Source organism: Podarcis tiliguerta (genome assembly GCF_965153285.1).
Source record: "Podarcis tiliguerta genome assembly, chromosome: 3".
In the NCBI taxonomy this organism is placed as follows: domain Eukaryota; kingdom Metazoa; phylum Chordata; class Lepidosauria; order Squamata; family Lacertidae; genus Podarcis; species Podarcis tiliguerta.
The window spans coordinates 86,638,857-86,663,122 of record NC_139536.1 but is presented as its reverse complement, the minus strand read 5'-3'; the positions used below and the strand labels follow the sequence as shown (position 1 = coordinate 86,663,122).

The following is a 24,266-nucleotide window of genomic DNA, read 5'->3' as shown; positions in this document are numbered from 1 at the left end:
ATTTAGCATACTGGGTGAGCCACAATTTACAGGAACTAGACAGAAAGAAAAAGATTGCCGTGTGATACAGGTGGCCCATTTTAACCTCATGGTGAAGAGGGAATGCAAACCCAGGGGTTTAAAACTGCTTCTTAGTCACTGTACGTTATGACGATGAGGCGGATTTCAATAAGTGGCTTTTTTGTATCTATAAAAAACTGCAAGCAAGGGCTTTTCTAATGAAAATATAAAAGTGTTTCGTTGTTTGGTGCTAATTTTCTCTGGAAATCATACAATTAAATGCACCAAAAGATGCGTGTCAATTTACGAGGCAGTTTGTACTTTTCTGCAAGCTTTTTCTTTCACAAATTGCCAGGACAGGAAGCCCAATTCAGAATGGGACCATGGTGAGGTGGATGGGGGCGGGGGCAGTATTTAACCTTTTGCCTCATGCTGGGACCATGATTTGGATCTCACCATGTGTCTGCAATTTGCAGGGGGGGGGGGACATCTGTCCGTAACAATGGGAGATCTTTTCCTCCAATGCAAATTCCACATACTGGGGGGTCCCCCAAGATCAGGAACATAGGAGGGGCAACAGGTTAAACTCCACCCACAGCCAGGGTTCCAGATCTAGATTGCCCACCGATTGTCCTGGCATTTTTTGGAAGCAGCAGCTTGCACTCAAGGACAAACTACGCTGAGTAATGTCATGTGTAGCATTTTCTCCATGTGTTTAATATGCATGTGGACACATGCATTTCCAGTTATATTAGGCACAACACAAGTATGAAAGACTGAAGAGTTTCTCGGTATTATGCAATGGAACCAGTAAAATATTGTATCATTTAAGTTCTTCAAATCACTTGCTGGTACAGGACTGACTGCAGATTTCAAGGGTTTGGTTCGGGAGTTACTCTTACACGCTTGGCGGATGTGAGATTTCAGGTTCTACTCAGCCTCCAATATCCCCCCCCACCTCTTATTTGAATACAGTGTAACATTTGGAAATGGTGTGTGTGTGTGTGTGTGTAGGGTAAAATATAATAAACTTAAATTGTGTGATTGATACTCCCTAATAAATTGGGGAAACCAATGTGATTGGGGCCTATAATCATTGGGTTTTATGAGGTCCCTGGAGTTTCCAAGGTAGTGGTGGCCTTGAGAATGCCCCCTTGTTCCCATGAAGAATCTGATACACACCCTGTCTCACTGCCCCCTTCATCATGGGGTTCCCTCTTGAAACATCAATGGAGTTGAAGGAGGAAACAAGAAGAGTCATTCTCTTTCCCATTTCCTCTGTTAGTTCTACAGGCTCAATTCAGCCCCTGATTAGGCGGGAAACGGGGATGACAAAGAAAGAAAATGGAAGTGGCCAGTGGGAAAAAGTGGGGAGGCTACAGGAGTCAGGAAGTGAGGAAACGATCCCTTCCAAACTGTTTTTAAATTTTTCCTACCTAACCACCATCAAATCACATGTCACATCTGTTGCCATTGACTAAACCATGAAAATCATGGATCTGGTGCCATTTGCGATGGATGCGAACAACAGAGCTTTGTGGCTGCCGACTGCAGGAGATCCCTGCAAAACCATCACTAAATCGTGTGCCACCTCTTCGTCTACTCTGATAGTTTTGCTGTGATCCTCTGTAAAAACTGTGAAAATATATGAAGAGCAGTATTTTGGATCCAGATTTCTGTGATATTAGCAAACACCAGATTTGTGATTTTTAATATAGTCTATTACTGTAAGCTTTAATCTGATAGGTTTTTGTGGGCAGCATCCCATGTAAACTCATGCAAATTCAAGAGGATTGTTTCTATTCTACCAGACAAACTTTTACATAGAACCCATGTAAAAGAACTTGGGGGGGGGGGTTAGCATGTGCTGACCTGGAAGAGATTAAAAAACCAAATGGATCATACCCATAGTACACACTCTATGAATTCTGAATGGGCCTCAAAGGTTGACAACTCCTGTAACTTATAAAAAAATTACACCTCCATATTAACATCCAGAGGACTAGCCAGGAACACTTGGTGGGAAAGGAATGAAGGTATTATCATTTCCCATCATAAGTAGGGAATATTATTGTCCAAACACTGTTTCTCCTTTTTGTCTTGAATGGAAAAAACACCCATGTATCAGTTATGTAGTCTGGTGAATTTAAATAAAAACACTAGTATGTAAATTATATTTGTTCTTAAGCACTTCAAAGTGAAGGTTGTATCCAATGCCAGCCCTACTCAGAGCAGACCCATTGATATCAATAGGCGTGACTAACTTAGGTCCAGGAAGTTCAATGGGTTTTGTGTAAAATATAAGCTGAATACAATGAAATGTTCTTGTGCCACATTTGGCACTTTAAAGACAAAACAACACTGTGTCATGCATCTGGTAGCATCTATTCTCAAGCAGTGTTTTAATACCTGTTTCTTAGGAGAATCTGCTTTTTCAGACTTTTCTCCTCCGCCTTTGCCGAGGCTCTTGGTGATGTTTGAAACCCATTTCAGTAAGTCCCCAGCTTTTTCGACGTGTTCTTTCTTCTCCTCTTCCACTGACTTCTGATGAACAATGTGCATTGCAAATATATATATATATTTAAAATTGTAGGTATATTAAGGTTACAGCCAACCCGAAAAACAGTTACACCGTCAAAAATTTTATTGTGGAAGATGCCAGATAATGAGCTTTATTTTTACTTTCTTTCTTTTTTATCCCCATTACCATAGTCATTCTTATGCATGCTTTTTTTTTTAAAAAAAGGTAAACAATAATAAAAAAGAAATTGAAGTAATTAATTCAAAGCATCTGAAAAAACTAAGATAGCCATTATGATACATATAAACACATTCATATACATAGATGATGGAACTCACATTACAGAAACCTCCCAGCCACCACTGCACAAGCCAAATCTAAGCAAGGGTTTGCCAGGAAAAACACTCTAAATCTCAGCCTTTGCATTAGATGTACACCCAGTTCTGGATTATCATGTTGTTGAAGAAGACAATGAAATTCAATAACATACTTCAATCCTGTGCAATTAACATAGCATCTTATATGTTTCTCCTGAGAAGGAAAATTACTAATTTTGTAGCCAACTTTATTTCAGGTTTAAGTTTAATATGGTTGTTTTTTTTAATGTAAAGAATCATGTAGTAGAAGGAAAACCAGAAAAATAATAATCATGTAACAGAAGTCTATCATTTTCTCTGAAATTTCCATGTCACTGAGAATCTCATCTCCATGTAACTTGGGCTGCAATACTATCCCCACTTAAGGACTACAACCCATTAAATTCAGCAGGACTTTCTTCTGAGTAGACATGGGGAGCACTGTGCTGTTACGAAGGCGTAACCGCCACCTAACACAGAGAGGCTTGCTCCCATGTAAACATGCTGTTAGAAGAATATCCAGTCTTTATGACAGAACCCACACCACAGTAAACTTTACACCGGCAAGCAAGCATCCTGACAAATCTATTTATGATATTGCATATTAAGTTCTACACAAATATTCAAGTGCCATTGACTTCAATGGGAGGGTTTACATACTTAGCTCCCTGTTTAACTTTGGCTGAATCAATGGAGATAGCGCAGTCAGTGGAGCATGAGACTCTTAACCTCAGGGTCATGGGTCTGAGCCCCACGTTGGGCAAAATATTCCTGCATTGCAGGGGGTTTGACTAGATGACACTTGTGGTCCCTTCCAACACTAGATTTTTTTTTATTTTGCAGGATAGTATTGCATCATACACTGATATAAATGCAACAGGCCATATTGTTTCACTTCTGAAAATTTCCCAAGAGCAGCTGGAATGGCAAAAACAACAACAACTCTGCAACACATTGCTACCACAATGATCCCAGTTAGCAAGCTGCTAATACCATTTATACAACACAGAGGAACAATTCAAGGATAGTTTTATGTACATTCAGGTCCTAATGATTTCAAGGAGAACTAAAGCATTAGCTTAAATTTCCACCAAAATCAATGGGGCATAGAAGTGCTTAACTCTTATCAAATTGTGCATCATAATTACAAGCATGGAGAAACGTTAAATCTACTGTACGCTGAAAACTATACATAAGCAAACTCAAAATGCTTTGTTCTGCTTAGAAATCAGCCAGGAACCCTATTTTAAAACCCAATTAAATCATAGGGAATCATTTCCATGAGCCAGATGGTTTAAATTACTGCAGGCCAATTTAATAACTTCCATTGTTAAATTATGACTGTGAGGAAAAATACAGACTAGAAATTCCTGAGGAAATGAGCTCAGCTGCTTCTAGCAATCGTAGCCCTGTGTGGCAGTCAAAAACTGCATTATCAAGGGCTTCTTTATACGTCAATTTCTTCTTTGTCTTGGGACACGTAATACCTTTTAAGTAGAATTTGTCATTTTTCATCTTTGTAGCAGTGACGGCATCAATAATGCCCCTTTTAATAGCTTCTTCCATCGATAATCTGCAATGAGACTTGGGATCTATCAACCCACCAGTCAGATGTTGATACTCTAGGCAGCGAGTGCCCATTTCTTTCTCTAGGACATTTGTGTTCATTGCTTCAACGGCTGACAGAACACTCTTTGTTACAGGGTGAATAATCCCAGTAAAGACCAGTTCACACTGCTGGACGTGCTTAGCAGATGCCTCATCAATCAGCTCCCTTTGCAAGGCCTCTGCCACACTATATCTCTTCCCAGTAAAGGGATCAATTATACCTCCCGTACTTGCTTGTGCTTCCAGGCACCTCAGCGCTGTGGTTCTCTCCACTAGGTTTTTGCGAGCAGCTTTCAGAAGAGGCATTCTCTCATTTGTCTCGGGCAGCCAGACACCAGCAATGGGGCTGTTGACATCTGTGCGTGGTTTAGAATTGCTCAACAAAACATCCGCAAGCTCACTGGCTGTGATTTGCCCTTCCTTGTATTGACTGACCAGCATTCTATCAACTTTGCCATCAGTTAATGCCTCGTCAATGTTGAACTGCATTCCAGTTTTTAGGTCTGTCAGCACAAGGTAAGAATTTCCATGGTGATCAAAGCATGTGGATTCTTTCCACTGAAATTCTTGCCCTGACAGCTGGAGGTAGGTACTTTTGTCTATCAGGGACTTTTTATAAGCCTCATAGGAGGTCATTTCTGCTCCACTTGTAATATCTACCACAGATATTTTATGAATTTTTTCAGCAGATGGGGTGGTTATTTTTCTCTCCCCAACAGGGAGCAGGAAGCATTTGCTTCCGATATCAAGTAAACACAGCTTCAGCAAATCATTATAATACATGGCTTGCCTATTATTTGGATTCTGGAAGACTTTTTTATTACTGGAATGTTCATATATAAATTTCAGAACGGTGTTGTTCAGCAAGCCCAGCTGGACCGCAACTTCAGGATGCACACGGACACTTCTCACAGGGTCAATAATACCTCCACTTGCTATCTGAGCTTCAATAAAACTTTTGCCTTTCTGCCTTTCAAGGATTCTGGTTTCAATTGCTTGATAAACAGACAGCTTTTTCCCAGAAAATAGATATCCTAAAACTGCCTTTTCTGCCTCAAGAAGCCTGCTTTTGTATTCATGATCTACAAGTCCCTTGGCAACTGAATCATCAACAGAGTATTTCTGACCTGCTGTGGGGTCAATGATAAAACCAGTGGCGGCCTGGGCCTCAAGCAGTGCTAACACAGATGCTTTTTCAATTATTCTCTGCTTAGCTGCAGAAGCAAATGAGACCTTCCCTTTACTAGATTCAATATACAACCCAGCTATTGCAGTAGGCTTAGTCAAAAAATTCTCAAGATTTTTTTGAACCTCAGCAATGGCCTTCTTTCCTGAATGAAGCTGTTCAGCTGTGCTCAGGTCTAGAAGTTTAACTTCAATCAACTGCTTGGCAGTTACATCATGCCGGAGACCTTGAAATTTGATATTATCATATTCAGAGGGGATCAGAGCAACCTCCTTGGCTTGCTTTTCCTCTAAGATGGCACTGATCTTTGATAAATCTTCATTTTGGAGATTCTGTAAATAGGAATTGTTTGACATAATGAAGGATACTGTACTTAGAAAATAGCATCAAGTTATTAATCTAGCCCATAAACAGGGAGAGGAGGAGAGATGCAGAATATGAACAGCAAACACTAAGAATCAGCAAACTGTATTAACCCTGGCAATATGGAATTTGGTTTGAGAAGGAAAGTGGGATGGAATGACAGCAAAGTGTAAAAAGAGAAACCATCTCTTAGCAATATCATCACCCTTCTAATTGCAAACTCAGGTGGTGAATGAAGGTAGGAAATCCCCAAGATTCACAGAAGCACTATATATTAAAACCTAAGGGGGCAAAACCAAACAAACCCTCAAAGGAGACAATGCTCAGAGCATGCTCAGTAGCTATGGAATACAGAGTGCAGCTGGAAAAGAAAAACAAAACACAGCGTGGGAAGAGTGGAATGGCCAGTTTGGAGGGAACTGCTGAGAGAACCCTGAACAGGGTCACTCCTTTGGGCAAAATGAGAGACTGCACCTTTTTGCTCCAAGTACCACTTTAAAAAATCTAATGCGGATGTGAACAACTTGGATTTGTGAATTTCTTTCTTCATTCTAGGAAGCCAGGCCTGTTGTATGTGCAGTACAATACTTAAAGAGAGATCTTGGACTTCTGTAGGCCACAAAAAATCATTCGGCAGTTGGATGGGGAGCTTTTAAGGTTAGAAGTGCACTTTTTGCCTCCACCTCATGTCTTGTTGAAATCATAGGGTGTGGGGACAACTGTGGGCAGAGAATGGTGTAAAGACACATCATTCTGCCTGCTGCTTTTATCCGGCAAACACCATTTTGCAGAGAAGTGTGCTCTTCGGTATGTAGGGCCCCCTCTTTTAAACAAATGGGGAACCTTTTAGTGGGTGTTGGTGGGTGAAATTTTTGCTTCCACACATGCAAGCAACTTCTGCATCTGCGCAAATGTCTTGGGGTTATAATGCGGATTTATGCGTGCCAGATGTAAGAAAGTGTTCGATATCAGATAAGATGAAAACATAGAAATAGAACAGAAAAGCAATGAAGATTACAGGAGAACAGAAAGTTGTAACAACAACACCCAAGCAATATCAAACGCCATCAAATGTGCCATGTACCTCCAATGGATGCAGGCGCTTCCCTAAGCCCACTTCATAACTCTCTTCAAGCCTGGAACTGAGGAGTTTGCCGTCTCTCAATTTATCTATTTCTGAAATTCTTGTGATAGGGTTGCTCTTATCAACCGTTATCTCAAACTCTGTGCTTGTCTGGGAAACATATTCGGCATAGGACTGTTGACTTATTCCATTTTCCAGTTGGTGGGTTACTCCGGACAACTGGAATGGCTTCTCTCGTTGCAATGAATCAGTGGCAACTGTTTGCAACTTCTGTGCAACCAGCGGTTCAGATTTGCAACTTGAGCCACTTAGGTGTCTCCTTCTTAATAAAGGAGATGTGGTCGTACAGAGGTTAATATGTTCAAAATCTCTTGGGGAGGTGTCTCCCAAGTAACTAAACCCATTTCCCTTCCACCCAAAGTCTAACTGGATGTTCCTTTTGTTGATCTCATTCTGAAACCAACGCAGCTGATTGCCGTGATCTCTTTTCTGCAGGTCTATTTGGTGCTTCAAGTTCTCTACTGTCCGCCTCTGCATTTGCAACTCTTCTTCCATTTTGCGGTATTTCTGCACATACTCCATTTCTGCGTGCTTGCCTTGCTGAAGCTGCTCACGGGATTTCTGAAGTCTGTCTTGCAGGTCTTCAATTTGAAGCTTATACATTCTAATGTTGTCTTGAGCCATGTGGTTTTCTTGCTGCAGGGTGATGCATTCCATCCTGATACCAGATATGTCATTTTCCGCTATGTTGTGAGTTTCCAAGAGTTTTTCAAATTTCTTCCTAAACTCTTCCGCAGAATGCTTGAACGCAATGGATTCTTCCTGAAGTAAAGCCACATTTTGGCGTGCCATTTGTTCCTCCAAGGTCTTTTGATGCAAGTCATCTTGCAGCTTCTTCATCTTGCTATTGAGCTCATGAATATGGGACTGCTGCTGCTGGACCTTCTGCTCGTTCATCTTCATTTCCATAGTGAATGTGCTCATCTGAGTACGTAGGTTTCTTATTTCCATCTCTGCATTCATGTTATAAGCATTGTCCCTGTCACATTTCTGCTTAAATTCACCAGCTAATTCTTTTGCTTTTATTAGTTCATCTTCTAATCTCTTGATGTGATCCAAGTGCTCCTGCTCAAGTATTATCTGTTTGTGCAGTTGTTCGTTTGTGATACGTAGTTGCTCTTTGAAACCTTCAGCCAGGGCTTTTAATTCATCATTTTTTCTGTCAATAATTTGTCTTTCAAGAATTATCTTCTCTGAATCAGTCCGGACTTCAGTCATCATTATTTTGGTCTCGCTGTTCCATCTAGAAAGCTCCTCGACCTTCTGTTTTAGCTTTTCCACTAAGTGATTGCTATCTGCTAAATCATCTTTCAGTCTTTGAATCTTCAGCTGGTTTTCTTTTTCTTCTCTTGTCTTTTGAAGGAATTGTTCCTGCATTTTTTTTAACTGTTCTTGTAGGTTGGTTGCTTCCCCTCTGCTTGAAACAGTTCTCTGTTCAGCTGCCATTTTTTCTTGCTGAAGAGAAGTGATTTGGGAATGCAATTGCTGAATAGTAATTCCAGTGTGTGTGTGTGTCCTAGCCAACTCCTCCAGCTCCATCTTTAACAGTGCCTTCTCCTTCTGAAGTGACCTCAGCTCTTCTTGATACTTCATATTTATTTTCTTCAGATCCATGGCTTCTTGCATTACCTCTTCAGCTTTGCCTGTGGTTTTCTGCAGCTGCCTGTCAAGCTCCTTCAGCTGCTCCAAGTATCCTTGCTCTACCAGCTCTTTCTGATCCAGCTCTACTTTAAGGCGCCTGAGAGAATTATTGGCATCATCCAGTTTTTCTTTTAGTAAGCGAGCCTTTTCTTCAGCAGACGCATTCTGCAGTTCAAGTTCACACAGTTCGTATTTTAGGTCTTTGATGGTTTTCTCAGACTTTTTGTTGGCAAATGTTAGCTCATCCACCAGTTGCTGGAATTCCTCTATATTTTTCAGTTCGTGCTTTTCTCTGAAAATGTCTGAACCTGTTGGCAACAGGGTTTCTTGTCCTATTATAGTAATTTGCCTTCTGACTTCGGTTATTTCCTTTTCTCTGCACTTGCTTTTCACTAGACTACCTTGAAACTCCATGTCTTGTTCCATTTCCTTAATGAGTTTCACAAGCTTCTCTTCTTCAGCAGTCTTCTTCCTCAGCTCCTCCATCAGTGCTTTCTTTTGCTGCTCTAAATCTTGAAGATTGGTGTCCTTCCTTCTTAACTTATCTTCAAGAGCATCTCTAGCCACAGCCGTTTCCTCTAGCTGCATTCTGAAAGCTCTGAACTTTTCTTCAACCATACTTCTCTGAGCCTCAGTCTTCAAAGCGAGCTGCTTCACACGCTCCAATTCCTGCTCTGCATCTTCTTTCTCTTTAAGAGCATCCTCTAGTTCCATGCGATAGCGCTTTGCCTCTTGCTCAGCCTTGGCTTTCTGGAGAGAAATCTCCTCCATTTTTGTCTGCTGCTTCTTCATTTCTTTCTCTGCATCGGCCTTTGCTTTGGGAAGTTCTACTTCCATTTGGAACTTCTGTTTCCTTAACTCATCCAACATCTCCTCAAGCTCATTTATCCGCTCCATAAGTTTTCTGTTCTCACTCATTACTTCTTTTTGCTGCTGCTCCAGGTCAGAATATTCACCACGTACTACTGCCTCCTTATTCTTCAGGATCTGCCAAAAAAATAAGGCAACAAGAAACATTGAAATCCATTCTTTTAAAACGTTAGGTAATGTTGTAATGTTAAAATGCACAGTTGCAAATACTTACAAACTTCAACTACAGCATGTCAGCAGCTCAGACTGAGGGATTCCCACCACCACTGTCACCATCAGAAAGGGACCGTTAGTTAGAGTAAAGAAGGAAATGAAGGAATCCACCAGCTGAAGTCCTCAAGAAGAATCCCTTTGCTTTCAGGATAAGAGTTGTTTCATAGGTTGAAGGTGATGCCCAGAAGCTCACTTGCATGAGTCCTTGCTTAAAAGCTACAGAGCAACTTCTCAGCAAAACACACCATGCAAGAAAAAAGCACTTCATCATTTGATGGTTAGTTGAATAAGAAGAGGAGAGCGTTTTAGTGTAAAACATGATACAATTCGCAAGAAACCACATTTAATTAGCCATGTCCTTCAACAATAGTTATTTAGGCTCTGAACATAATGCTCTTTCTTTTAACAAAAGACTAGCACAACGTTACAGTATCATTAACTCACCAAGACATACTAATGCAAAGGCAGCTTTATTTTCTTCTGGATTGAATTTAATTCTTTCTAACTATTGCTGTTAAATGAGATTTTATTTTCCAGTAGATGTCCCATTACACCAATAAATGCGACATCTACTGGTATATAACACAAACCACAAGATACTTGGAAACGCCAATGCTAAAGATCATTAAAATGTAATAATTTAATTATCTCTCCGCCCACTAATCCTGATCAGCAAAACAAGTTGTCAGCTGGGAGGTTTCTGTAGCTGATGTTGCTACATAAATGAATAAAAGGAATGATTATGCAAATCAACAGCTTAGCAGTTTGTTTAAATATTGCAACTCCATTGAATCAGTTTTAGATCAATTTTCGCACCACACAAAGACATATTTAAGTTTCAAGTGATGATTAGGAATGATTTTGAAGTTGTATTTATTTCTATAATACTATTATATTCGTAATGATTGCCTCTGATTTTTAATACAACTATATACCTCTTTCTTTTTTATTTCTTCCTTTTGGCCTATGCTTTCTCTGCACATTCTCGATTCAAAAACTGGCTGTTCGTTTCCTGTGTTTCCATACTTTGTTCTCCTGACATCCTCTCTCAGTTTATGATTTTTGTCTTCTTCGAGTAGCTTTGAATGGTCATGTACATCTTTATGCAACACTGACTCAGCTAGAAAAAATCCTTCCTTTTTTAAAAAAAACATATCCACTTCCATCTCTACATTTTCTTTGTGAACACCAGTGAATAGAGTGGTCGAAGCACAGACAACATTCTGTGTCAAACTCTCAGCATTTGAAGATTGCAAGAAAGGGTATCTTCAAATTTGTCCTTTCTTGGTTCATGTCCAAATTACCTTTCCTCAAAATTATTTTGCTTTGGGAACTGGCCAGCACTACATCACTATTTATTTGAATAACATAACAATACTGAATTCATATTTTGGTTGATGTTGCTTTGCATCACACCACAATTTAGTTCATACACTTTTAGACTATGCTGTATAACTGTGTTTTCTACTGTGTAAACCTTTGAAACAGCACAGAAACAAGTTGTGCTTCCTTGGCCTTCAACATTTTATTTTCTTTGGAATTTGTACAGTCTTTCTTGTGGGGTAGCTGTTCTAAAATTGCTGCTGCCTAGAGACATATTATGTAATGTATTAGTAGTAGTCACCTGTCAGAAGGACACATGTCTTAATTGTTGCTGCATTGTCTTACTGAGTCCTTCCTTGGTTTTAAATTGCTTAGGGCAGTTTTGCAACAATGGCTAACAATTCACCTGTTTGAATATTCTCTTCCACCTTTATCAGTACACTGTGAGAATATTTTTCAAAGTCTTTATTCAGATTCTCAGGGTGCAACCTTTCTGAAAGGCAAGTGGGTTGCTGAATTGGGCTGATTCCCATGGGATAATGCCCTGCCTTCAGACTTCTATTCTTTATTCTCATCACAGGCTCAGAATTAGTTTTCCCATGTACTCTTGCTCTCTCCTTCAGTGAAATAGACCATTTAAATTTCTCCTCCCTTTCATCAGCAACATGCACTGCCTCCACTGGCAGCTTTGTCTGCCTGCCATTTTTATTTGCAGACTGAATAGAAAACTCTTTTCTGAATTGGCCTTGTTCAATACTATACATCACAGGAACTATTGAGATATCTTTGCTTGCATGCAGATGCCTCCCTTTGCCATACTCCCCAACCCTGTCCATCCTGTCATCACTACTTAGACTACTATCAAATCCAGCTGCTAAGCTGAAAGCACGGCAGTGTGAGAGAGCTTATAAGCCAATAAATATAAAGGTATTTTACAAGTTTCTCAGTACCTTAGGGAAATTCTCATATAGAACCAATATCCTGCAATAGAATTTTAGCAAACTAAAGTAGTAAAAATAGTAAGGACAATGAGAGCGGATAATTTCAGGTCAGTCTTGGTGTTCACTAGATACGTGATGTCAACCTTCATTTTATATCTAGAGAGTACGTAAGGAGTTCACATCATCTATCCTTATACTTAAAAAAGTATAGCTGTCTTTGTGGTTTTACCATCCCTTTGAAAGTTATCTGCTGACTTACCTCTTCCTCCTCCAGCCTTTTGAGAGAGTCACCAGCAAACTTTATATACTGAGTCATCAAGGTCACCAAAGCTGTGTAGCGTGTTCGTAAGTCCATAAACTGCAATGAAACAGAGGAACAGTACTGATTCATGCTGAAATGGAGTGTCTTAAATTTATTTACTTTTATATAGAACAAATAAAGTTACAAGATGATTTCTGGAAAAAAAATGCACTGCGTCTTCCTAAATCATAATATACAAAACACATTAGAAAGATTACCCTGAGTCCAACAGATTCTTAGAAGAATCAGTGTAACAAACAGAGTGTTGAGAGGAGTTGACTTCTGTCTGCTTTGGGGGTAGCAGGTGTGGAGGTGCTCTTAAGAATGAAAGATGAAGGACCAAATTCATCATGGGATTAACCTCCTAACCCCTCACGCCTTAAATCATTTATTTTATGAATTATTGAATGCAATGAATCCCAACACATTTTTCTGTATGAAGCAGGGACATCATTCAGTATGTTATATTAGAAAAGGATGCTTCAGGGTCCCGAAAAGTCATGAGGGTTATAGCCATATAAAGGAACATAACCCTTCATATATCATTCTGTAACTCTTTGTGTTCTGGCTATCATTCACAGAGTCTGTGATTATATTCAGTCTCGATTTCACTTAATCTCTAGCTTGCTGATGGGTGAGCTTGCAAACTCTAGAACAAAGAAATGTCTATTTGCAGCCTCATTTCATTAACAGCCAGGGATAGGTTCCAAATGCTGGTCAGTTTGTTGTACTTTTACCCTATGGTCACCAGTATCCATTTTAATCTAAGTTCTTTAGATCCTTTAAATCTAAAGGACTCCCTACCTACACTGAACTTCTAAATTGCCATGATTTTGGGTTTTCCATTTACAAATCCTCATTAACTCTTTTGGACACATTAATCTACCTTATACTGAATCAGACCAACTGTTCCGGCCAGTTCAGTACTATCTATGCTGATGAGTAAAAGCTCTCCAAGGTACCATCCACCAGATGTTCCTTGTCATGCAACCTGTGATTCCTCTTGCTAGAGATGCCAGTAGTTGAACCTTGAACCTTCTTCATGCAAATCATGTACTCTATCTCTGAGCAACCACCTCTCTCCAGAATCACGGGCACTGGCCACAGTCCATTCCACAACTGAACATGTGCACATTCCACTGAAGTTGATGATATGGAAACCCTGGAATAATGTGGTAAACTAATCTATGTAACACTGGCAACTTCAGGTGACTAATGTTTGCCACATTGGGCTCTCTGGCTGGATATATTGTCCAAGTAGCTGTAGCCAGACTAGCCGCACCCAAAATGAAGCAGCAGGGTGTAACATGATCGATTACTAGCTTTGTATATTTATACTGAAAGTATTTCATGAACGTGGCTCAAAAGCTTTCACAATGCAAAAGTGGAATGTGGGCCATTATAAAGCATTATATATTAAGGCACGTCCAACTACCTCTTGGATAATGAAATCAGAGGAGCTCTGCATTCTTCGGCGTTTCACTGGAGATTTTTGCTGGGAGTCAACCATGGCTCTGTATGTCATCGTTTGCAACTCGTAGTCCTGCAGAAAATAAATGGAAATAGGTAAACCTGTAAGCTACTTGTTCCATACTAGGAGTCTTTCAAGTGCCGCATAAATTCATCTGAGTACTAAAGACTATGGGTGATATCCAATGGCGACTGGTCTGCTGACAGAAGGGAATCGGTCAGGAGAACTGGGAAGGAGGCAATTTTAGGCAATCCCCCTATAGCATACGATCTGGACAGTTCTAGATCTGGACAGTTGGAAGGTGGGGAACACCTTCCAGAACAGATTTTGAGGGGGAGGGGATGCAAGGTATTGGGAGGGAAAGATTACCTCCTGTCAGCTGAGTCACCAGAAGATATCCTGGATATCCTGTGACACTAGGGCAGTGAAGCCGGAGTGTAAAAGAAGACAATGCAGCTGCTATGGAACTCACATTAGAACTGGACTGGGAAACAGCAACTTCCCTCAGCTCAACTGGCAGGTTTCATTGATGGTTTTCCATACAAAACCTGTCACTCTGGAAACAGAGGTAGAGATAGGAAGAATGCCTGCACACAGCTGAACAGGACTACAGGAGATTTCTCTTGGCTTTTCTCTGTTGCTTTGGTGACAGGTAAAGCTGCCACTCAAGTGGGTAGGTTGGATTGTCTGATTACAGACTACACCCTGCAGCACAGGAGAGGATGGATGGTGGGGTGGCACTGTTCACCTGACCACTGGTCCGTGGTGCTGTTGCAGTTTAAGATAAAAAAGGTAAAGGACCCCATGACGGTTAAGTCCAATCAAAGGCGACTATGGGATGCAGTGCTCATCTCACTTTCAGGCTGAGGGAGCCGGTGTTCATCCACAGACAGCTTTCCGGGTCATGTGGGCAGCAGGACTAAACTGCTTCTGGCGCAATGGAACACTGTGACGGAAACCAGAGCGCACAGAAACGCTGTTTACCTTCCCACCGCAGATATACCTATTTATCTACTTGCACTGGCATGCTTTTGAACTGCTAGGTTGGCAGGAGCTGGAACAGAGCAATGGGAGCTTACCCTGTTGCGGGGATTCAAACCACTGATCTTCTGATCGGCAAGCCCAAGAGGCTCAGTGGTTTAGACCACAGCGCTACTACAAGATATAGGGGCAAGGTGAAGTGAGGTGGCAGCAAGGTCAGCATTTTGCAAACGCCCTGGAAGGAGCACTGGATTCCCTATGCTAGAGGTCAGCTGAGAGCCGCCACCCCGGCCCACTACTGCTGCCAGCGCCCACTGACACAATGCAGCCTAACAATGTGGATTGGAGCAGCAGCTGTGGCAGGAACAGCAACATGTGAAGAACATGATGCTGAACAATGCTCACATTTCCACAAAGAAATTAAAAAAGAATAATAACCGTGCACAGAAGTTATAGTTTTACCTTTACTGCAGCTGAATACTGCTCTGAGTGCTTCTGGCATTCATCTAGCTTGTTTTGTTTTGTCTCTATTTCCGATACTAGCATCTGTAAAATAAACAAGAGAATTTTAGTATGTAACAGTATCAACCTATGCAACTTTCCCCATCCTAAAGGCTGGTGTTCTACTTGTTTTTAAAACATACTAGACTGAAAACTTGAAAGTTGTGTTTATGTATAAAAACTTAGCATGAAAGTCTGTTTCCCTGTGGTCCTCTTTATAAATTACCTTTGGCTCTAGAAGAAAAATGGAAGGGGGGGGGAACGTTGCCCCTCAACCAACATATGCAGAAACACACTAGATTATTAATATTGTAAGATACAGAGGTATATCCAGTACACTGCTTTAAAGGGAAAATTTCTTATTAGCTGAACTGAAACTGGCTGTCTTTAGCTTAGTTATTAATTCTTTACATCTAAGCCCTAGAACAAAACCTGCATGTTATAAGTGGATATTTGTTATCAGCTCACTACAGAAAGGTGGCGTATAAACAAATTAAATCAATCGATCAAGCTTTTACCTTTTGCTGGTTTAGCTGTTTGGCCAGAGCTTTACTGTTTTGAGGTGGGTTTTCCTGGAACCTCTGCTGAGTTTCTTCGACTTGCTTGATCCAGTTATCCAGTGCACCATATGTATCCCTGTAGTACTTTAGGGATTTACTGATAGCTTCTAAGTCACGCAACCTGGTTGAGTGAAAAGCAAGCTGTTTCAGTGAGGAAGAACAAACTAGTAGCAATGACAATAAAGAACTAACCATCATCATCACCACCAGCAACCTTACAATAACCTTGTAAGGGCAAGTCAGTATTATTATCCCCCCCCCCCCCATAATAAAGATCTTTGGGGTGGGTGCTAAGTCTGAAACAGAACAGAGATTGCCTAAGACTACATAGTAAGTTCAGGGCAAAGGTGAAATTAGAAAATTCTGGTTTGTAGCTCAGCGCAAGGCTACACCACTTCATAAACAGCTGGCTGTCAGAAGCCATCATTCGGCTAGATGTCCTTTTCTCAGGGTTTCTCCTGCAAACCTTCAGAATGAAAGGCTTTGCCAATTTCATAAAAAAGGAACTCTCTGAGTTCTTTTTAATTTCCATGCCTTTTTTGAGGAGCTCACAGTTATCAAGAAATGTATTAGTTCTGAGGAATACATGCCAAAGAACACACATTCCTGGGTTCATAAAGCTCCAGGCAACCTTCTCTCTCTCTATCAAACGCCCCTTCATCTTTATAGGAAGCCAGATGTCTCTCCCTGTGTTCCTTATTTCAAAGGGCTTTGTCTCTCTCTGTCTCTATCTACAAGTTCCTCATTTCAAATGCCAGGCATTGAAAAATAAGTGAATCCCCTGCCACAATAACCTCCAGATTCAGACAAGGATGCTTACATGTACCAGTGTATTTTAGACATAAAAAGCTACTCAGGGTGACCACTAGAGGGAAGTTACCCTATGTAGAATTCAGCAGAAGCTTAAAAAACAAAAGGAAAAACGGAGCAGTCACATTCCATGTCCTGAAACAGTATTCCTCAGTTGCAAAACTTCAGGATTAGAATGTGGAGAAAAGACTCACTTTAGAATAAATTCCCAATTCTTCATATGCTAACTAAATCCATGGTCGTTAGGGAAAAACAGGTACCTAGTCTATTACAAAAGTCTTTATAGGAAAGGGCCTTGCAATCCACAGGAATAATAATAATAATAATAATAATAATAATAATAATAATAATGAACTTTTTCCCTGCAGTTTTCAAGTTTGAGGCAGAAAGAGAAGAAGAAAAGTGAAACATTATGTGGTAATTACGATAACTGCAATCCTAAAAACTGAGCTGTGGTGCTGAAGGGTGTTAAGATTGAAGGGATTCCCCTGTCTACTGTTGTCTACCACTTGGGACACCCCCACAGAAAGCTGAACTGTGGAAAGTGAGGCAGTGGAAATACTGTTGCCATCAGTGCTCCCAACAGCAGTACCCAGTTAAGACACTGAAACAGAGCATTTTGAGAGCTGGGGCCATGGACCTGCTCAGCCCTACCTCAATCCATTTCCCCAGTCTGGGCCAGCCTGATACTGGTGCAGCAGGAAGAATAATAAAAAAAAAACACGCTCCTTCACCAATCTTCTGGCTTGGCCTGGCCTGGCTGAGGCTGTGAGGTAATAGAACCCACACCTCCATACCTCTCTATGGCCCCTCTTGTTCTGTGAGTAGCAATTAGTAAATAATGTGGGCAATAGTTAAAATGGCTAAGTTTTATACAGCTGAATAAAAATTATACTGATAACTAGCCAGGGTTTTATTTGTATTTTATATATATATATATATATATATATATATATATATATATATATATATATTATATAACAGGAGGGTGAACATTTGTAGGGAACAGTCTGTTTACAGTTACAAGCGGCAGTCGACACAAAATCTGTTACCTCTTGTGCTCAGAGCGCCTGAGTGTTGATGGTGAACTGCCAGCACAGTCAATTAAGCTGTCCGAGAGAGGCAGCATTTGTTTCATGTTTATCTCACAAGCACGCAGAAGCATTCTCATTTGCCATAAATAAGGGTACCTTAAACTGTCAGGACAGAAGGCTACCCACACAGTGCTGCCTATTGCGAACCCAGTCCTTCTAAGACAGGCATGCTTTCCTGAAGATAGCAAGGATTGAACCAAGGGAATCACAGAGGTGCAGTATGTATCTTGCAGAAGCCACAGTGTGGAAGTTGCTACCCTGTGGCTTCTTTCCACATTGCAGCAGTAACATGTGTGCAGGGTCATTGAGGGGGCCACATGGAGGTGACAGCCCTGGGTTTAGTTGGCCCTGCAGCTTCTCGCCCACCGGGCAAATTTTTCCATCTCCTTCTCTTAGAGAAAAGCAGGGAGGTGGAGGCAAAGAATCACAGTGCCAATACTAAAGATGCAGCAAAAGAAAGAAAAAATTAAGCCAGAGGGAAAGAAAGGGGAGGAGAGACTGTTGCTACTAACAGAAGCTGCAAAACAACAAAAAGTAAGCCTTAGGAGGAGGTGAGGAGAGATTTGTTTACTGAGGGTTTGCTTCATATGCAATGTGTAAGTATACTGTCAATGCACTGGTAGCAGTTGGATGGATTTGTACAATGGTGGAATTCAGTGTAAAACAGGAACACTTCCACAAGCTTGGTGAATCAGTAGCTGGTTTCCCACATATTAAGTGGCGACTCTCCACGGGGAGACTGAAGAGGAGCCACGGCCACTACTGGGCCGGGCAGGGGGTAGGTGAAGGCAACAAGGAGCCCAAACAGTAAGATTTGTCCGGCTCCACACACTTCCCTAGGGACGGCCTTGCGTATGCATGAAGGAACCATATTCACTGCTCAGTGTTCCTTCATATATATGTTATAGGAGCTGTTTTGGAAGAAGTCTCAAGAAAGCAGCACCCACCCTCCTGTCAAAATGACCAAACCAGAGATGTTTTATCTTCTTTATTTCTTTCTCTCCTCAGTTATGCTGTACATGATGGTTGAGGCCTCCTGAAGGAAATTACTTGAAAACACCTAAAATTAACATTTGGACACTCTGCCAAAACTCCAAGACCAGCATAAGGTACACGCACCAAAAAAAAGGTTTCACTCTGAAGTTTCTGAAAAGAAAGTAGGAGTACTAACCTGTTCTCAATCTGAGAATGAACATTCTGCCATCTCTCAGTCAGCTGATCTGCTTTCTCTTTGTGCCAGTCAAAGTCGAGATCACGTTCCTTGTGTGTTTTAAACATCTGATCACTAATTGCTTTAGCTTTCTGGAGTTCGTCTTCTAGAGCATGGAATACTTCTCTTTTTACATCAACCTCTGATCTCCATTGCTGGTACACAAAACATGTGACATCTCAATACAGACCATAATGCTGCTGTCAATATGCATCATTACTAACTAATGCATCACATTACTAACTAGTCATAGGATATCCATGTGGGAAACAAACAAAGCACCCAAATTTTCAGTGAAATGCTATAAAAAATGGTTTTGTATTTGCACCATTACTGCTTCTGTAACTATAACGAAGAGGAATACTTTGCTAATTATAGGCATACCTAAGTTTATCTCTCATGTGGCTAATCTTCCACTTCTAAGCAGTTAAGGAAAATTAGCTGCATAAGAAGGAAGGGAAAAGGCTGCATTCTTTCCTCGTATAATTTGGCTGTGTTTTTCTTTTCTGAAGAACCATATGGGAAGGAAAGGGACCAGTGACTGTTTCAGGATCCTCCATCTTTTGTTGCCTATAACATGGATGGAAAACCTCCAAATGTTGTTGGACTACAACACCCATCATCCTTGACCATTGGCCATGCTGGCTGAGGCTGATGAGAGTTAGAGTCCAGCAACATCTGGAGGAGGACAGGTTCCTAATCCCTGCCCTATAGGGATGAGAGGAAAACCTCAGGATTCTAAACTTCTGGTCTTCTTTTCACAAGATGGTGTAATATACAGCTCAGCTCTTAGCTAAGTGTTACTGGGAAATGACATAATAATCAGCATTCATTCTCAATATTTGACCAGTCAACTGGCCACATCTCAATGCCACTCAGGTTACTTTGTTTCCATTCTTCTAAAGGCCAAACAGAAGGCAGGCGATTCAAGACACATAAAATAGAGTACTTCTTCTAAAGTACTACCTTGTTAAACTATTGAATTTGCTCCCACAGGGAGCAACGTGGGCCACCAACTTGGATACAGGAAGTTTAGACAAATTCATGGAAGAGAGGGCTATTGATGGCTATGCTCTGTCTCCAAGGCCTGAGATAGTAACGCTTCTGAATACCAGTTTCTGAAAACCACAGGAGAGTGTGTGCTCTTGTGCTCAGTCCTGCTGCAAGTTTCCCACAGGCATCTGGCTGGACATTAAGAGAAAAGGATGCTGTTCTTCTTACGTTCTTATGACAGTATATATCAATCTCCTTTACTTCTTTATATCACTTAAAAGCACACCTATTTCTCATTATTATTTTTCTGTCCATCATAAGAATACCTTCAACGTGGCCATAAGGTTCTCAATATTGCTCTTGTCAGCAGTTAATGGTTCTTCCTCACATAGTTTAGTCTCATAGAGTTTTACCAGTGCTTCAGCTCCTTGAGTGTTTTTCAGCACCAAATTTATAGTTTTTAACCTGAAACAAAAGGGATCACTTGTCATTCATAATTTCCAAATAGTTCTAAAGTTTTAAAACTTGTTTTAGTATATGATGACTATGCGACTAAGATCATTCTTCTATTTGTTTGTTTGTTTAAATTTATTTCTGGCCTTTCAACTTTATAAACACTTTCAAATTGGTCACATGAAATTCTGTATCTATTATTCAATTCAACAAAATATATTCAAAACTGTGAATATACTCAGCTTCCCCTCCAAGCAGACACTACATCATCCTATCAAATGATGATGAAAAAGTGTTACAAAATGTGAATGACTTTATGGCTTACTTACTTTTCTATGTAAATGGAAGACATGGAGTAAACCTGATTCATATTTTGAATTACTAGGTTAAGCTCCGACCGCAGAGTAGGAACTGAGGGCGAACCAGCAGCTTGGCTGAAAAAATCATCGCATTTGTCTGTGATTGTTTCCAAGTCCTCCTTGAGTCGATCCAGATCCTTCTTCAGTTTCTACAGAAGCAAAGATGAAATGTTTTACCCCCCTATAGCAAGGAGCAGTTCTCAATCATTATAAGCATCCTTAGGTCAAGAGACACTAATACTATAGAAGATAATATGAGCAAAATGTTATAGGACCCTTTGGAGCAGCATGAGAGGCTACAGGGGAAAGAGGAAACCACAAAAAACTGCCCTGCCTTTGTACCCCCCTGTGGGGAACCTCCACTGAATCTCAGTTCCTTCTGAACATAGCTGTCAACGTTTCCCGTTTTTCAAGGGAAATTCCCTTATTCCAAATAGGATTCCTTACAAGAAAAGGGAAAAGTTGACAGTTATGCTTCTGAAATTGGAATGAGCCCTTCCATTTTTCTAAATTACTTTTTATTGGGGTTTTTGTGTTACAAAGCAAACAGATAAACAGTGAACGGTGCATCTATTGTCTCCACTTTCAATTCTTTGTCTTTTTCACAGTTCGTTTACGTTTGGTGAGAGACATTTTTGTCACAGACATCTTGCTGCTGGTGGAAATGGGAGGTGGGGAGAGAGATGGGGATATCATTCTTTCATTCTATTGCCTATTCTTAGTGTAGGGTGGTTGTGTCTTTCAATTGTTTGTTTGCCCTTCCATTTGTTGAGAACTAGCTAGGGTTCAAGCCAGTAAAAGCAAAACTAGTTAATCCAAGCTAGAACTCAAAAGTCGTAACCACTGCCACACAAAAACCAAAAGACTTATTTGATAAGATCCTTGCTCACTTTTATCTTCAAAGAACCAGTAAAGCTCACCTGCTCGGTCTGGGAATTCCAAAATGAAGGCATTTGTAAACAGACTGCCCCAAAACCAACTGGTGGCTCAAATGTTTACTTCACTTTAATTAGCTCTACAAGTGCACATTACTCGTTTTAATTTGTAGATGCAGCCATGCAGATAATTGTAGCGGTCCCTTCTGAATAAGCTCTTTATGAGCTCATCATTACACGACTGTTACATTTCATGAGCTTTGGAGAGCCCACAGAGCAGCTCAGAAAACTCACCTCTTGTTCAGAGATCCGAAATACACTTTCATGTAAGTCATCTCTCTCCAGTGGGGTTCGAATCTGCCTAATCAAACGATCTTCACAATTCTCCAAACGAAGTCTCATGTTTCGAACTTCTGAGATGTATAGGTTGTAAATGGATTCTTCATGCTCCTCTGTTGGAAGGAAATGGAAGAATGCAAGGAAAAGCAAGTATATTTAATGTTCTTCTGCCACCACACAACAGATATTCTAAAGTCACAGTGCTATAGCCTTGTCTGCAGTGTCTCTGCTTCATCTAAAGGAAATGTGCAATTAACTTTAATGGGAAGTGGTCAAGAAGAGAAAGGGATATGCTAACAATGTAGGGAGAAGAGGAAGCATGTCTTCAAATTCTTGTTTCCATGGTTCTCCATCTCTCTTTTTTTAAAAGCTAATATGTTTGCTACAACTATTAAAATATGCAGAAACTGAAACTTACACTCCACTTATACTGAGACCTGCTGGTGTAGGTTAGTATATAAATTCAATAAATAAATAATATAAAAACCACCTTTCCATTAAATAATATAAATTTTACACAGGCAGAATATTGCCCACTCTGTGGAGTTTCACCATTCAAATTGGTCAAAAGCCAGTAAAGAATGTTCTTTACCACACAAAAAGATCTATTTTAGTAACAAGTTTGAATGCATTTGAAAATTTTCAGATTGCTGTTAATTTAGACCCACAATTTCCCCAGCCAATCATATTTCAAAGGTACCTCTGTACATTTGAAATAACAAGCATAAACAAATCTAGCAACCCCCACCCCCCCCATTTCAAATAGATTTTCTCCCCAAGGGGAGATGTGGAAGTTCACAAATTGGGGTCACCTTGAGCTTCTTCTCAAGTGGAGAAATGCAAACATCGTAACAGCAGGACACAAAATCAACTTCTTGCTTGCCATGTATCATCATCATCATCATGTCTAAATATGGGCATCCCCCCCAAAACTAATATGCACATCACTTTAGTCATAGGTATTATCATCCCATTTGTGTATGCACAGTGATTAATTGGATTGTTTATGGTTCGTCCAGAGATGATTTCATAATAAGATGGTATTAAATCTATAGAAATGAGTCCCTTATCATTTTCTCCAGATACACAGTCGAGCACAGTATATCTCTGCTCCGTACTTATATATTTACTTTAATCTGCTTTCATCTGTTATTGCATCCCTTTCTATATCAGCATCAGCCTGAATGCATAATATAATACATCTATTCAGCTTTATGGAAGCATTTAAAGCTCAGTGATATCATATATTTTCAGAATGCAGATGGAATATTTACAACAGCAAGGAAGAACTTCAAAGACTTTTTTTAAACAGATACTCTTACTGTTTTTCCAAAGGATATAGGGTGCATTTATGGCATACTTGCAGATTTATTTATTTTTTAAGGAGAGTAAGTAAACAAATGTAAGTGATGGTATTTTATTTTGAGAGGGAAAATATGTTCCTTGTACATTTGTGTGTAACAGTAACAGATGTTCTTCCTCTTATTGTGCAACCTGCCAAAATAATTGTTCTATTTACTCTCACAAATTATTACCAGCTCATTTTAGGAACCCAGTTGAGATCTCAGATTGTGTGCCAGTAAAATGCATATTACATTTTCAGCAATTATGCAGGGGCACAAGTTCTTTTATCTGCAATATAACATTTCAATATCTGAATCAGTTCTGTGTGTTATGAATAACAAAACAAACAGAAGGGGAGTCATGGGGAGATCAGCTCTTCTTTTTCCTTCCCGTTTCCTAAGTGATTTTCTTAGGAGCATCTGTGTTAATGACAGCTCACTGATTTCAAACAGACACAAAACAAGTATAGAGAGTTACAGTCAGCTGACCTATACCATGTGGGACGCGGGACACAGAAATCGCACTTCCTCTTCTGCTATTTGAAAAGCAACATCTTAATGTCTGAACTGGCTCTGAGTGCTCACTGTTAGACCTATGTAATTGCTTACATGCTGTGGGTTAAACCACAGAGCCTAGGACTTGCCGATCAGAAGGTTGGCGGTTTGAATCCCCGCGACGGGGTGAGCTTTCGTTGCTCGGTCCCTGCTCCTGCCAACCTAGCAGTTCGAAAGCACGTCAAAGTGCAAGTAGATAAATAGGTACCGCTCCGGCGGGAAGGTAAATGGTGTTTCCGTGCACGGCTCTGGTTT

The 24,266-nt window shown here is 40.4% G+C and overlaps 2 protein-coding genes across 50 annotated transcripts in view; both read right to left on the bottom strand.

The window, feature by feature from the left end:
- DST (dystonin) overlaps nt 1–24,266 on the bottom strand; it is a 315,621-nt gene that overhangs the window by 128,338 nt on the left and 163,017 nt on the right. For all 49 annotated transcript variants that reach the window (XM_083431241.1, XM_083431260.1, XM_083431249.1 and 46 more), the window contains 9 exons: nt 22,069–22,226; nt 20,870–21,048; nt 20,414–20,552; nt 19,056–19,249; nt 15,939–16,101; nt 15,382–15,465; nt 13,903–14,010; nt 12,426–12,524; nt 2,410–2,544 (listed from right to left, as the gene is read on the bottom strand). In XM_083431241.1, the coding sequence (XP_083287367.1) occupies nt 2,410–2,544; nt 12,426–12,524; nt 13,903–14,010; nt 15,382–15,465; nt 15,939–16,101; nt 19,056–19,249; nt 20,414–20,552; nt 20,870–21,048; nt 22,069–22,226 (1,259 nt within the window). The remainder of the gene's footprint in view (nt 1–2,409; nt 2,545–12,425; nt 12,525–13,902; nt 14,011–15,381; nt 15,466–15,938; nt 16,102–19,055; nt 19,250–20,413; nt 20,553–20,869; nt 21,049–22,068; nt 22,227–24,266) is intronic.
- LOC310673305 (desmoplakin-like) lies at nt 2,627–7,107 on the bottom strand. Its single transcript, XM_083431668.1, has one exon. It carries the CDS (start codon nt 6,025–6,027, stop codon nt 4,213–4,215), a length of 1,815 nt encoding a protein of 604 aa, XP_083287794.1. The 5' UTR covers nt 6,028–7,107; the 3' UTR covers nt 2,627–4,212.